Source organism: Pelodiscus sinensis, chromosome Z (assembly GCF_052426305.1).
Source record: "Pelodiscus sinensis isolate ZL-2025 chromosome Z, ASM5242630v1, whole genome shotgun sequence".
Taxonomy (NCBI): Eukaryota; Metazoa; Chordata; order Testudines; family Trionychidae; genus Pelodiscus; species Pelodiscus sinensis.
In genome coordinates, this window is record NC_143085.1 from 38,559,972 (window position 1) to 38,574,541 (window position 14,570).

General features: G+C 39.4%; 1 protein-coding gene across 1 annotated transcript in view; it reads right to left on the reverse strand.

The window, feature by feature from the left end:
- The window catches only part of PITPNB (phosphatidylinositol transfer protein beta), a 77,846-nt gene that overhangs the window by 19,056 nt on the left and 44,220 nt on the right, over nt 1-14,570 (reverse strand). The window contains exon 8 of the mRNA XM_089775283.1: nt 4,161-4,238. Coding sequence (XP_089631409.1) covers nt 4,161-4,238 — 78 coding nt within the window. The remainder of the gene's footprint in view (nt 1-4,160; nt 4,239-14,570) is intronic.

Below are 14,570 nucleotides of genomic sequence, written 5' to 3' on the forward strand. Positions count from 1 at the left end.
GGACCTCAGTTCTCCCTGTCTTCTCCTTGTCCCGTGGGGCACCAGAAGAGTGAGGTGCCTCAGCTGGGGGCCACATAGTGAGTGTTGGGGGGTTTTGTAGGAGTTTTTTTGCTTCTCATTTGTGTAGTTCCCAAATAATTTCTGTATGTCAGTGACCCTCAACCCAAAAAAGTTTCCCATACCTGCCATAAATAAAGAAAACATTGAAACCTTTAATATTGGACATAATATTTTCCTTTATGTAAAATGAAGTTTGAAACCAACATGAGGAAGTTAAAATGCTTAATCTGTTTAATAAATTTAAATTAAACCGTTCTCAGCGGCAGTACTAGCAAATCGGCTTAGGTGTAAATATTTTATTAATAGTGAGTTTCCATTAGCAACTGGTGGTCCACAAAGATTTGCATTGACACAGGTGGTCCAAGTGGCATGCGGTGGAGAGAGGCCCTACCCCCGTCCTGGGAGAGTGGCACAGCCCAAGGCAAAAAGTTAAATCTTTGCACGCCATGTCAGAAAGTTTGCTGACCCCTGGGATACACAGTTACAGCTACTGCCACTAGCTCCCATTAGGAAAGCAATTTAGCTGTAATGTGCTTTCAGCACTTTAAGGCTTGCTTTTCACTTAAATCAATCTACCTATGTTCCTCCCACAGCAGATATATAGTTTAGCCCACATAAGTCCTGATATGGACAACCATTATATTGGCAAAATAATTCCTCCACTAACCTATCACCTCTTAAAGGGGATCAGCTACACTAGTGGAAAAACCCTTTCTATCTCCGTAACAAGTATCTATGCCATGATGCTACATTGTCCGTGTGACATTAGCACCTGTAACAGACAAGTCATAAACAGACGTAGATAAATTGAACTAATGTAACCAATGAACATGAAAAGTTCATCCATACCTTGGGGCCAAGGGATACGTGAAGTCCTTGTATCAAAGTTTTCAGTTTTATGATCTCAGACCAAATCAATCCCATTGAGTCCTATTAGTGCATTCCTTGCTATTTAAACTCCCTCCAAGGAAGTAGAGGCTCATGAACCTGCCAGGCATGGGAGTGAGTGTGTCTGACAAATAAGATGCAGTTGAGGCTTTTGGGATCAGGGAGAAGATGTATCTCCTTAATTTTTGTGTGGGGACAGGAAACAGATGGGAGTTGCTGGCCCACTGCATCCTACACTATTACCTGATACTTTCTTACGTTGTCATTTCTGCAAAAATAATGAGCAGTAAAATAGCGAATAGTGAAAAAGCTTCAGCATCGCTACATTGATGGGACAGTTCAGAATACTCAGAGCTATTACTTCATGCTGTCTGCAGATTCAAGTACATTCATTTCACATTCTGATTCTTAGCAACCAAATACAAGAGACTTTTTAAAATGACAAATCACAACATGCACAGGCTATAGCATCTCAAATCATGTTCATATGCACTCCAAACCTCACTTCATTTAAGCCACTGTGCTTGGAATTTGCTTCTACCAAAGACGTGCCACACCACAGAATACACAAGCCTCAAAACACTGGAAAACATGCGATCTCTGTCATAAAGCTATACCCACATTGATTCAGCTTCTGTGCTCAGCTGCTAGCTAAAGTACATTTTTATCCTTCTATGCTAGGGCTGCTTCACATGATGTAAGCTATGTCCAGATGTTAAATTCTAATCACTGAGGGCTTGACCTCAGCTTCCAAGATGATCATTCTGAGAAAGATAGGAAGCTACCCATGCTAGATCTGATTACTGGTCCATCAAGTCCAGAATACCTCCATAAATAAGGCAGCCACCGCCTGAAACTTCAGAAGGCAAGAAAACCCTATAAAATCACCTTGCTGACCACACAATGCAGAAGCAGCTCAGCTATGGGTCCTGACTTGTGAGAAGATTTCCGAGGCAGGTTACTTATTACTTACATGCCTCAGATCAGGATCTCGAGGATGAGACATGAGAGCCACTATGGTATTTGGACAACCACCTATCAAATTATGCACCAAAATTATAAAATGGGCAAAATCTTGTGGTAGTTGTTTCTCTAAAGTCCCAGCTCTGGGAATCATCAGAATCTCCATTAGTCTTCATAAAAAGGAGGGTTAGTTTCTACCCCATGTAGTTGTGAAGAAAAAGTTTGAAAATAGGAAATCCTGAAAGCAAAGAAAAAGCCGACATTATTTTGAAAAAAAAAATCCCATGATTTGTTGAGCCTGAATTCATGAGTTGTGAATGGCCAGCATCAGCAATTGAGAGGTGGTTGCAAATAATTATTCAGACTGCACAGCTAAATGCAGTACAAAGTTTTGCTCAGGTGCATGGGACAAGCTCTGGGAACATGTTTTCCTGCTCATCCCCTCACACACAAGGAACGATTTGAAGCAGAGTTTTATTGTGTAGCTATGTTCTATAGGGAGCTAGACTTCGTTGGTGTGGGACAGCATAGTGAAACTTACCTATGACATCGTCATTACAGGTATGTCACTCTCCTGCCATTTGTTGAATCTGAGGCAGATGAATTGATACAGTGATGGGTAATAGTGAAGGTTATTGGTAACTATGCCTTGGGGGTTGGTATGAGAGACACAGGAGTAGCCTTATATCACAGGCAGCAGTCTGATTCAATACAGCTGCAGCCAATGGTAATTGCATTGCATGCTGTAGAGAGCAGGGAGGTTTTGGTAACAGTGTTAACAGAGCTTTCAATGTGACAGCATTAATAGAGCTTTCAAATAATTTAATACTTCTTTACAGAAACAAAGCTTTACTCACATAAAACTAAGAGAAAAGCTAAAGCTCAATCAACCCATCATGATGGTGATGCTTTTACTCATCTTGTGAACACGCATCTTGTTAATGCATTTAAGAAAACCACTGGTATTGTAAATGACTGATATTTGTAGCCACGCCTACTGAGATACACAGGCATGAAGGCTTTGTCTTGAAGCAAAAATGTGAATCAAGTTATTGTTTAAATCACTGCACACAAGCCACTTAACAGAAGACTGATTCCATAAATAATGAAAAATGCGAGAGGCACATATTCCAAAGGATAAGTATGTATTTGTATCAGAACTAGTAGTTCAAAAACCAAATACATACCTAAGCTAGATGCATGATCTCTCATTAAACTCATCCATTAAGCATCAGTGTAAGTAGCTCCATTGTTTGCAGCAGAACTACAGCACTATGAGTTAGAAGAGTACCAGACACACAACAGGAGAAAGAGGTTGGGCATCACTTTCATTCAACTGTTGCTGCCTTTTTTGTTTTTATTTACCAACACTTTACTTTTTCCCTCCCCACCGGCCACTTGCTGCTTATTTTTATAAGTTCTTCCTAACCAGCTTGCCCAAGGAATGAACGAGGACAAAATATTTTTGGACAATAAGGGAGTTAAGAGTCCCTTAATGACGTAATAGAATAGGATGCGTAGTGCTTTGTAATAATGAAATATAGCAAGATCCCAGACTATAAAACCTTGCAATATAAAATGAGATTCATTTAACAGACATTGTTCTTAGGTATGTGACTTATATGGACATCACTGTAATACAGAATTCAGCTGTGCATTTATAACAATGTTAGGGATGTTAGAGTATAACTGCATAAAATGTTAGCAGTTACACAACTTCTTGAAATTCCCCAGGGGCGAGGCTGACAGCCAATGTGCTCCAGTCCCACTCTCAGGGAGCCCTCTGATCCCACGCTACTACCTCTATCATAGGCAGCAATCCTGGGAATGGGAGGGGGCAAGTGGATCTGGTGCTCTTGGAGAGCTGGCTTAAAAAGCCCGCTCCCACCTTCCCCTCCCCCACTTCCTCTAACACAGGAAGGGTGGAGAAGTAATGTGTGTAGTCATCTACATGCTGACATCCCTAAACAATGCTAGTCCTTTTTTCAATATAGCAATTCCATAATTAACCTTATGATCCCAAATGATTCAAAACAACTTGTCTATTAACATTAATACAGCATTTTTGTAATAGTGACAGACTAGGTATATTTTGTTTGCTAACACAGCAAATTCACTTTGTGTAACTGGTTTTGAAAAGGAAAAGGAAAAGAAACTAAAATATATTTCTGCTATGTCAGTATTAAATTAAAGCACCACAAACATTTATCTTCTGCTAAGGAAAAACTTATAAGGTCAGCTCACAATACCTTCCAGTTAGGCCCCAACGGTCCTCTCTTGGTTTTCATCGACTGAAACAATACTGGGTCCTCATCAGCTTTATAGTCCTGAAAAAAAGCAAAAAGCTAGAGAGTCAGAGGAAAAGCAGAAACACACTGCCACCAGCACAAAGCAGCACTTAAAATCACTGAGCCAAACAGAAATAGAAGGGAACCTCAAGAAGTCATCAAATCTAGTCCTGCAATATGTCAAGATCAAGTAAACCGAGCCCATACCCGATGGGTGCTTGATAGGTGATTTTAAAAACTTCCGATCGAGATTCCTCAACCTCCCTTGGAAGTCTGATACAGAACTTAACTACCCTCATAGTTAGCAAGTTCTCTCCATTACCTAATCTAAACCTCCCTTCCAGTTGATTAAGATCTTTACTTCTTGTACTACCTTCAGTAAATATGGAGAACATATGGAGTGCTTTTTATAACAGCACTCACCATAGAAAGACTTAACAGGTCTCCCTTAGCATTCTTTTCTCAAAGCTCACTTTTAACCTTCTCTCTTAGGTCAGGTTTTCTAACCTTTGTAACATTTTTACAGCTCTCCTCTAGACTATCTCCACTTTGTCCACATCTTTTTGAGGTGTAGCACACAGAACTGAACACAATTTGTGACCTTATTAATGTTAAATATAGCAGGACAATTACTTCCAATTTCTTATATACGACACTCCTATTAATAAACCCCAGTAAATTCTTTTCAACAGTATCACCAAGATAACAATGTCCCCCCATATAGCAGTTGTGCACTTGATTCTGACTTCTTAAGTGAACTACTTTCTTTATGTTTTTATTGACTTCCATTTGTTGGATACAGACCAATTCTCCAGTTTTTTAAAGGCGTTATGCAGTCTAATCCTACAAAGTCCTTGCAAACCTTCTCAGTTAGCATCACCCAAAAGTTTTATAAGCATGTTCTTCGCTCCATTATACAAGTCATTAATAAAAATACTGACTAGTACCAGACCATAATTGACTTCTGCAAGAGTACCCCGCCCCCAATACACCCTCCTAATCTAACAGCAAACTACTGATAATTATTTTGAGCATGGTCTTTCAATCAGTTGTGCATCCACTTTATGGTTCTCATCTAGACCACATTTCCCTAGTTTTCTTGTGGGACTGTACCAAATGCATTCTTTAAAACCAATATATACCATCTATTGTTTCTCCCCATCCAAAAGGCTAACAGATCTTCATGATTTGCGCCTGACAAATCCATGCTAACTTCTTCATAACCCAATTATCTTCTAGTCTGTTTACAAACTACTTTAATAATCTGAGCCAGTGTCTCTCATATTCAGCTATGTAGTCTAATTTCCCAGGTCCTCTGATGCTTTTTAAAAACAGATTCTACATTTGCTCTCTTCGTCTTCTGGGACCTCAATTGTCCTTCATGAGTTCTGAGACTGCATCAGCTAATCAACTTAAACCTTTCTTGCTGCAATTTAAGCCCATGGCTTCTTGTCCTATCCTCAGAGGCCAAGGAGAACAATTTTTCTTTCCCTCCTCCTGTAACAAGCTTTTAGGAGCTTGCAAACTGCCATCATGTCTCCTCTCAGTCTTCTTTTCTAAACTAAACAAGCATAATTCTTTTAGCCTTCTCTCATAGCTCATGTTTTCTAGACCTTCCATCATTTTTGTTGCTCTTCTCTGAACTTCTTCCATTTCTCCACATCCTTCTTGAAATGCGGTGCCCAGAACTGGACACAATACTCCAGCTAGGGCCTAATCAGTGCAGAGTAGAGTGGAAGAATGATTCCTCATATCTTGCTCATGACATTCCTGTTAATGCATCCCAGAATTGTTTGTGCTTTTTTTGCAACAGTGTCAAACTGTTGACTCATATTTAGCTTGTGGTCCACTATGATCCCTAGATCCCTTTCTGCATTGCTCCTTGTTAGACAGTCGCTTCCCCTTCTGTATGTGTGAAATGGATCTTTCTTTCTTAGTACTTTGCATATGTCCTTATTAAACTTCATCCTATGTACCTCAAACCATTTCTCCAGATCATTTAGAATTATGACCTTATCTCCCAAAGCACTTGCAACCACTCCCAGCTTGGTATCATCTGCAAACTTTATAAGCGTATTCTCTATGCCATCATCTAAATCAATGTATTTAAAGAACCTCTCCTTGCCTTATGTCCCTTGGTAGGCGTAAGTCATTCTGTGCAGTAGCCTTGCTGGTTTTGTTCCTATATTTGTGGGCTATTCTTTTCACTCCTCCTTGTCAATTTGCCCATTTCTACATTTTGTAGAATTCCTGTTCAATTTTCAGGAAATGACAGAGCTCCTGATGAAACCATACTGGCCTCTCACTATTTTCACTGTCTTTCCTTTGCATCCTTTTGGAGCACTCTGGAAAAGGGTTTTGTTCTCCCATGTATTTTGTTACTCCCCCACCTTGAGCAGCTTCTCCATTGTATGCAGACAAAGATCTCGCTATTGTTACATATTTACATAACTAGGACCCACGAGTTCCCTTTTGAGCCAGATACTCATTATATTAAATATTGTACAAAATCACAGGAAGATACTACCCTGGTCAACAGAGCTTACAGTCTGAATTGACCGAGTATACACACTATATATGCACTCTTGTAATTATCAACTTCCCACAACACTCCCTCAGGCTAGTAATCGCAGATTGGCTGATTTTTTTGTAGACATTACAGCAGAAGCAGCTATAAAATATCTGAGAAGGAACGAGGTAGGCCATATACTCTAACCTGAGACTGAACTGTTCACTTTAAGCAACAGCATAGAACGTTTTTCTACCAACTTGCACAATATAATATAGAAAAATGGCAAGTAACTCAGTTAAAGCTAAACAAAACCAAAGGTTCTAAATGTTTACAAGCTATAATGGACTTTAAGCATTTCTATAGCCCTCATTTATAGGGTGTTACAAGGAGGGACAAAAATTATTCTCCCTAACCTCTGATAATAAATAGGACAAGCAATGGGCTTAAACTGCAGCAAGGGAGATTCAGATTGGACATTTAGAAAAACTTCCTACCTGTCAGGGTGTTAAACACTGGGATAAATTGCCTAGGGAGGTTGTGGAATCTCTCACTGGAGATATTTAAGAGCAGGTTGGACAGACACCTGTCAGGGACGAACTATGGTGCTTGGTCCTGCCGTAAGGGCAGGGGACAGGTTTGATCACCTCTAGATCACCCTTCCATTTCTAGGAGTGTATCTTTGTATTATCAAGCAAGATATTGATTAAGGAGCTAGGACTTAAACAAGTCTGAAGAAACCATTAGTGGTAGGATAAAAGTGCTCCTGGAGTGCCAGACACAATTTTGAATGTCAATTACAAGAAAGCTACTCAAAGATCAATTACAGGAAAAGCCTTATAGAAGCATACCACTAGTAAGGATGGAGAAGTAACAAGAGCACAAGACTCCATGATACACTATAGTAACAGCAAGCCAGCCAACTGATTGTCCATTTGCCTCAAATATTCCAGCAAGACTGTGCAGAGGTAGGTCATAGCATGCATTTTGATAGCATCATGGTGCCATCTGTTATCAAGCCTACTTAAATGCCTGGGACACTATTACATGACAATGTCATCTGTTGGTTAAAGGGGTCAGGGGTCACTGACCCATACAAACTTGGCCAAAAATCAAGCAGCAAAAAAATCCCCCAAACCTTCACTGACATGGCTCTGGAACTAGAGATGTAAAATCCCACTTAAGCAGTTAACAGTTTAAAAACCAGCTAAACATGAACCACCACTTAAACAGGGGCAGGTGTGGGGGGGGGGGGAGGAACAGGCACTCCAGCCCAGCTGAGCTGCTGGTTAACTGTAACCAATAAGCATCATGCGGTAAGGATAATGCTAACTGGTTAACCAGTCACACCCCTTCCCTGAACTGAAGCAAAAAAGAAAAACCCTCAATGACAAGATCTCTGAGAAGCAGAAGAGAAGGTCACTCTTCTCATTCCCCTCGCACACTGGCTCCTCACTCTAGGTACACCACCTCAACAAGAGGTGTAGCGCTTGCAGTGCACTGGCTACAACACTGGGGTGCCAGTGTGGACACCCTGGTATAGTACGGAACCGTGACTGGCCTCTACTGTGTCTCCCACAATGCCTGGTCATGCCTGTCTGGTCATCAATTTGAACTCTATTGCCCTCCCCCTTAGGTGATCAAACCTTGAGACCCCATCCTTTACATTCACTGGGAATTGTGAAAATCCTCTTCCTGTTTGAAAGACATTAAAAGGCCAAGAAAGCAATTCTATGAAAGTGCACTCCATGGCGTTTACTTTGGTCAGAGAGCTTTATCTACCACATTCACAAGTAAAAGAAGGCACAAAAGCACTGCATGTTTGCATTCACAAATCAGTGCCAGATAAATGTAAACCATATATTTTATCCTGAGACTGAGTTCCTATAATACAAATCTCAGAATTTGATACAATAATATTCTGTATGCTGAAGTTTATATTCATTTGTGATTTTGCTGGAATACAGCAGTGAAAGTGTTTGCATGTTCTTTTTTCTATAAGGCTCTCACAGTGAGCAAGTATATTCCTTCATATATGACAGTTTCAACATACAGTACACAACCTTAACTCCCAATTATAGCTGCAAATAAGCAATAGCATGGAATGAGACAGCCTGCTGGCTTTGTTAATATTCTGTCTCCTTAGGATTCCACAGGGGAAAGGGAAAATTGAACATAAAGAAGCCCTTGGCTTTTGATTTACTGTGCTTGCCACCAGCTGTAGACTTCTCATCTCATTAGTTATTTCTGAATACTGGAAGAGAAGACAGCTGTTGCCTTCTTGAATCTCCAGCTCCCAGGTATTCTGAAGTATAATGCTAGCATGCATTTTTTGCAATCCTTTTGAAAGAACAAAAGCAAATTTGCTTTGCAACAAACATTTTAAATGAGTTTCAAGGTACATTAATAGTACAGAAGCAGGATGGATGAAAATAGATTTAAAAAAATCAAATTGATATAAGTTGGATTTTTTATTTAAAAAAATAAATACTACATTTCTCATTTAAAAATAAGTTACAATTAAATCTCATCACAAATGCACTACACCTACACTTACAAGTCTCAAAAAAAAATTAAATGGCTCTAGTCTAGCCAGCCTAACAACTAGCTCTTTCTTCTTGAAAGTTCTGGGCTTTCAATTTCTGTTTCTCAGCAGAACAAAAAGTAGCATGTGCAAAGAGATGTAGGCTGGATAGGATTGTTTTTGTTCTTTGCATATGTGGTAGTGGATCTTGGCAAAGTATAGCAGAGGAGTTACTTAAGATCTCTTAAAGACATAAACAATATATAGGAAAGTCAGCACAGAAAGGAAAGTGGAGTGAGCTGGAAATAAAAATGGAAGACCTTATTCAACACATACACAGCTTCCTATGTTCCCTTCACACTTTTGCTACAGAAAAACGGTCACAGCTTCTGAGTGTAAGACACACTATCTAGGAATATTTTGAAGACACTGATCTCCTGGGTAAGAAAGCAAAACATATCAAGTGTAAGCAATACAAGAAAATGATGCAAGGCTTAGTTGCAAGAATGAAACATCTTAAGGAAAACTGCTTATTGGGAAAAAATAATTTTGATGCAGATGTGGATATGGCTGAATGGATCAACTGGTTAGTAATTTAAATAATTCACTTTCCAATGCATTATTCTTGAAGACTATGCCTTTTAATGCAAGTATGATTTGACAAGTAAATTCCCAAGCTATTGTGCTTTGTTGGATATTACTAGGAAAAAAAAGAGTTTAGCTTAGCTAATGCTTACAGCTTGTTTAATTAATTAACTAGGTTTAGAATCTATCACCCAAGTATACAATACTCCTGCAGTAAGAGAAATCTAGAGTTGCCAGTTGCTACTGTCATTTTCTTATATTACATAATACATGCCCCTTATTTTGGAACATCAGGGCCACAATTCATAATGGCAATACCATAAGTCTTTCCCCTATTTTACTTCAGCATAACTCAATTTTCCCACAGAAACCACAAACTATATCATTTTTTGAGAAAAACTGAAGAGCCAATGAGTTCAATGGGGATTACTCCAAAATAAAGAATGGTCCTGCAGCACTTTAGAGACTAACGAAAAATGTAGATGGTATAATCAGCTTTTGTGTGAGCAATCCACTTCTTCAGATGAATGGAGCAAGGGGTCCAGAGGTACAAATAAATAGAAAAAAGGGAAAAAAATCTTGTCAATTAGAGTGCCCGTGCTAAATGAGGCTAATAGTGTGGGCTGTAAGTGCTTGATACTTCACTTTTGATGTTATTGGGTGCTGAATGTAGCAGCCCATCCAATTCATGTCTTTGTTCAAACCTTGATTAAAGGCATCAAATTTGCAGATGAAGGCAAGTTCTGCAGCTTTTCCCTCTAGCTGGTTTTTGAAATTGCTTTGTAGTAGTATAATCACTTCTAGATCCATAGTGTCCAGGCAAGTTAAAATGTTCCCCAACAGGTTTCTGTGAGTTACAAATCAGATATTTGAAATGGTGTCCATTAATCCTTTGTTGCAGAGACCGTCCAGTTTGGCCAATATACATGGCAGAGGGGCATTGTTGGCACTTGATGGCACAGATCACATCAGTGGATGTGCAGCTGCATGAGCCTCTGATGTGGTGGCTTATGTGGTTAGGTCCTGTGATGATGTGCCTTGTGTGGACAGATGTGTGGACAGAATTGGCACTGGGGTTTATTGCAAGAGTGGGTTCCTGGATAAGTATGATAGAGGCGAGCAGCGTGGTTGCTGGAAAGAATTTGTTTCAGGTAAAGAAGTTGTCAATAGGCCAATCCTTACCTATCTCCCAAGGTCTGTGAGAGTGAGGAGTCGTCTTCCAGGACAGGTTGTAGGTTTTTAATGATGCGCTGGAGGAATTTAAGTTGGAGGCGGTAAGTGATGACTAGTGGTGCTCTGTTATTTTGTTTGCTGGATCTATATTGAAGAAGCTGAGGGTACTCGTCTGGCTCTGTTAATCTGTTTTTCCACTTCCTTTTAAGTTTTAAGAATGACTGACAGATCTTTTAGGTGCTTGTCTCTCTGGGATTGGAGCAAATCCGGCTATATCTTAGAGCCTGGCTGTAAACAATTTGATTGGGAAATGCATCTTGGATGAAAGGTAGAGGCATACAGGTAAGTATAATAGTTGGTAGGTCTCCAGTATAAGGTGGTGGAAATGCGTCCATCATATAATTGTACTGTAGTGCCAAGGAAGTGGATCTCTCATGGACTGAGCCAAGCTAAGGTTGATGGTGGGGTGGAAATGTTGAAATCCCTGTGGAATTCTTCAAGGGTCTCCTGGCCGTCGGTCCGTATGATGAAGATGTTGTCAATGCAGCGTAGGTAGATTAAGGATATAAGAGGTCGAGAACTGAGCAGGTCAGCCATAAAAATGTCAAAAGCAAAGTATTGGGCACTGATAACCTACTTTATTAGCCTCATTTAGCACGGATACTTTTTCTGCTATTTATTCGTACCTTTGAACCTCTTGCTCCATTAACCTGAAGAAGTGGATTATGCCCAGGAACACCCATGATATCAGCTACATTTTTGTTAGTCTCAAAGGTACTACAGGACAATTTGCTGTTTAAGTTTTGTTCAGTTACAGACTGACATGGCTACACCTCAGACTTCCAAAATTAAGTGCACTCTAAGCAGTCAGTCTTCACTTTATTGATAACTTGGTTTAAATCCTTTTTTTTTTGTGGTTTAAATCAAATTTGTACAGAAGTATTTTTATACTACAAGTTACTTTGGTATTTCATATTTTGATGACTGTTTATCATTGCTGTATTTAAACTGCCCAGGTAGAAGGTTGGTTGATTAAATGAGAGAAGGGACTTAAATAAAATTATATTAAAGGGAAGAACAGATTTTATTCAAAACATTTTGCTCTAGACTATTAAACTAGGTAAGAACACTAGCATGTTAGGTGTAGGGATATTCTAAATGAAATTTTTCTAAAATTAAAGCTGGTTTATATGGTCATAAAAAACTATTTGTTCTAATAAACCCAAGTACAACAGAAAGTGAAAAAATACATGCAGACACACAAGTCTCGGTCCTTGTAAATAAGAATATTCTTTGCATTTAGAAACAGCCTTGGATCTCCTAGAACGGTGGTGACAGTGTGCTACAAATGCAGTCTGTATACATTCTAAATGAACAATGGTACATGTCACTATCTGGTGGTGGTACTTGGATGCACCAGAAGCCTCTCCCGTTGCATCAGCATCTGCTTTGAAGAGTGCTCTGAACTACAACCCTGGTTAAAAGAACAGCTCCACTGCAGCTTTAGAATTTAACTAGAATGCTATATAAATATATGTTTTGATATTCATTCACTTCTCAGTGTAATTCACTGGAAAAGTGAGTGTGATCATTTAAAGGAACCTAATCCTATGACCTGTTATCCCTGGTTAGAGAACAGGCTAGATGAGCACTTTTAAAGACGACAATAAATGCACAGAATAATTGAGACAAGCCACCAGAAGCCCAAACAAACATGGCTAGCATTGGAAATAATGCCTAAAATCTGGGCCAGAAATTCTTGTTGGATATGCCATCCTCCTTCTGGATATGCTTGGAAACTTCTGACAGAACTGGGGATGCTATTTATTTGCACAAGTATTATTGCAATCAGCTCTCTGCTCCAATTTGCTAGATCTGTACAAACAATTATCAAAAGGATAGTTCTTGTACCAGATTTACAGTCTGGATTTCTATTTGTTTAGTATAGTAAATTGTTACAAGCAAATGGAGTAGGAGAAAGATTTATGGAAGATAGATCCTGTGAAACTAATTTGATACATTTCTGATGACATTACAAATTTGGTTGATAAAAGATGATGATGTAATGTACTTAGGCTTCTGTAAGTTTTTTAATTGCTACCATACATTTTGATTAAAAACTAGAATACAAATTAACATGGCACACATTAGATAGCTTTCGATCTGATAGTTCTCAAAACATAATTGTAAAAAGGGGATTGCCAGTGACGGGGAGGTGTTTGGAATAGGTCTGCAGGGATTGGTTCTTGGCTCTAAGCTAATCAATATTTTTAATCATAATAGTCTCCATTTCAATCTACATAAAATATGAAAATTTTTCTGCTGCATAATTGCAAGGGCCATTATCCCCTTACACAAACTGAAAGAGATTGTTATTGTAATATGCTCATAACAGTTTCTCCTAAGGGGCAATTTACAGCCACAAGCCATCTCCTCACTAACTCTCTCAGATGTCAGAGTCAAAGCAGCTCCTAACATCAGCCTTTCTGTTCATAGTTACAAACTCCTCAACCCCAGCACGCAACTACCTCCTGCAGAGTCTGATGCTCCTCAGTCCCTACTTATTTCCAGAAAAAGAGTAGGAGAACTGCATAGATGAGTACATACTCACTCTCAGGCTAGGTCTAGACTACAGGCTTCTTTCGGAAGAAGTTTTTTTCGGTAGAGATCTTCTGAAAGAGTGTCCACACTGCAGAAGCACATCAAAAAAGCCATCTCTTTTTTCGAAAGAGTGTCCACACTGAATGGATGCTGCCTCACATGTAAGCTGTGATTGCTATGGACGGAATGGCCACCAGGGCACCTCTTTCCTCTTCTTCTAAAAGAACGCCCTCTTCCCCGTCCACATACGCCTTTTTGTGAAAGAGCTTTTTTGGAAAAAGGCTTCTTCCTCGTAGAATGAGGATTACCAATGCCAGGAAGACCCCTCTGTTCTTTTGATTATCTTGTGGAAGAACGCAAGTGCAGTGTGGACATTCCTCAAGTTTTGTCGGAAAAAAATCTGTTTTTCAAACAAAACTCTGTAGCGTAGACATACTCTAAGATGCATCTGTATGGTTAGAATATTCCAAGACTATTCTAGGACTAAACTATGAACGCGTGTCAATGTCCTCCAGTTCCATCATCAGGTATTTGCTGTCTAGAGCTCATAGCCACAGAAAAGCAGTTAGAGCAGCACTATAGAGGCAGTCATAGTAGCCTTCTCTATGTCATGGGCTGTTTGGGGCACTGTGTTCAGTGTGGGGAAGAGAGAAAGAAAAGAAATTCAGATAAGAAAGGGAAGCCAGAGACAACAAGAAGGAAACAAGTGAAGCAGAAGGGAGGGGACCTCACTTTTCTAGATAGCAATGAAAAAAAAAAATCTACCATGTCACCACAGTCTTGAAAAACCCTAAGTAGATTTTTTTTTTAAGTTAACCATTGGGGAAAGTTTCTAGAAGAGAAAAAAAATATTAAGCCTGGCACCTTTTGAGTAAAAATCTCCACTTGGGAAGAGTTTTAGTTCTAAGCTATAGATGTATTGGTAAATGCTATTTTTTGAGTTTTTAAAAGCCAAGTATTGAGTAACCCTCTTCAATAT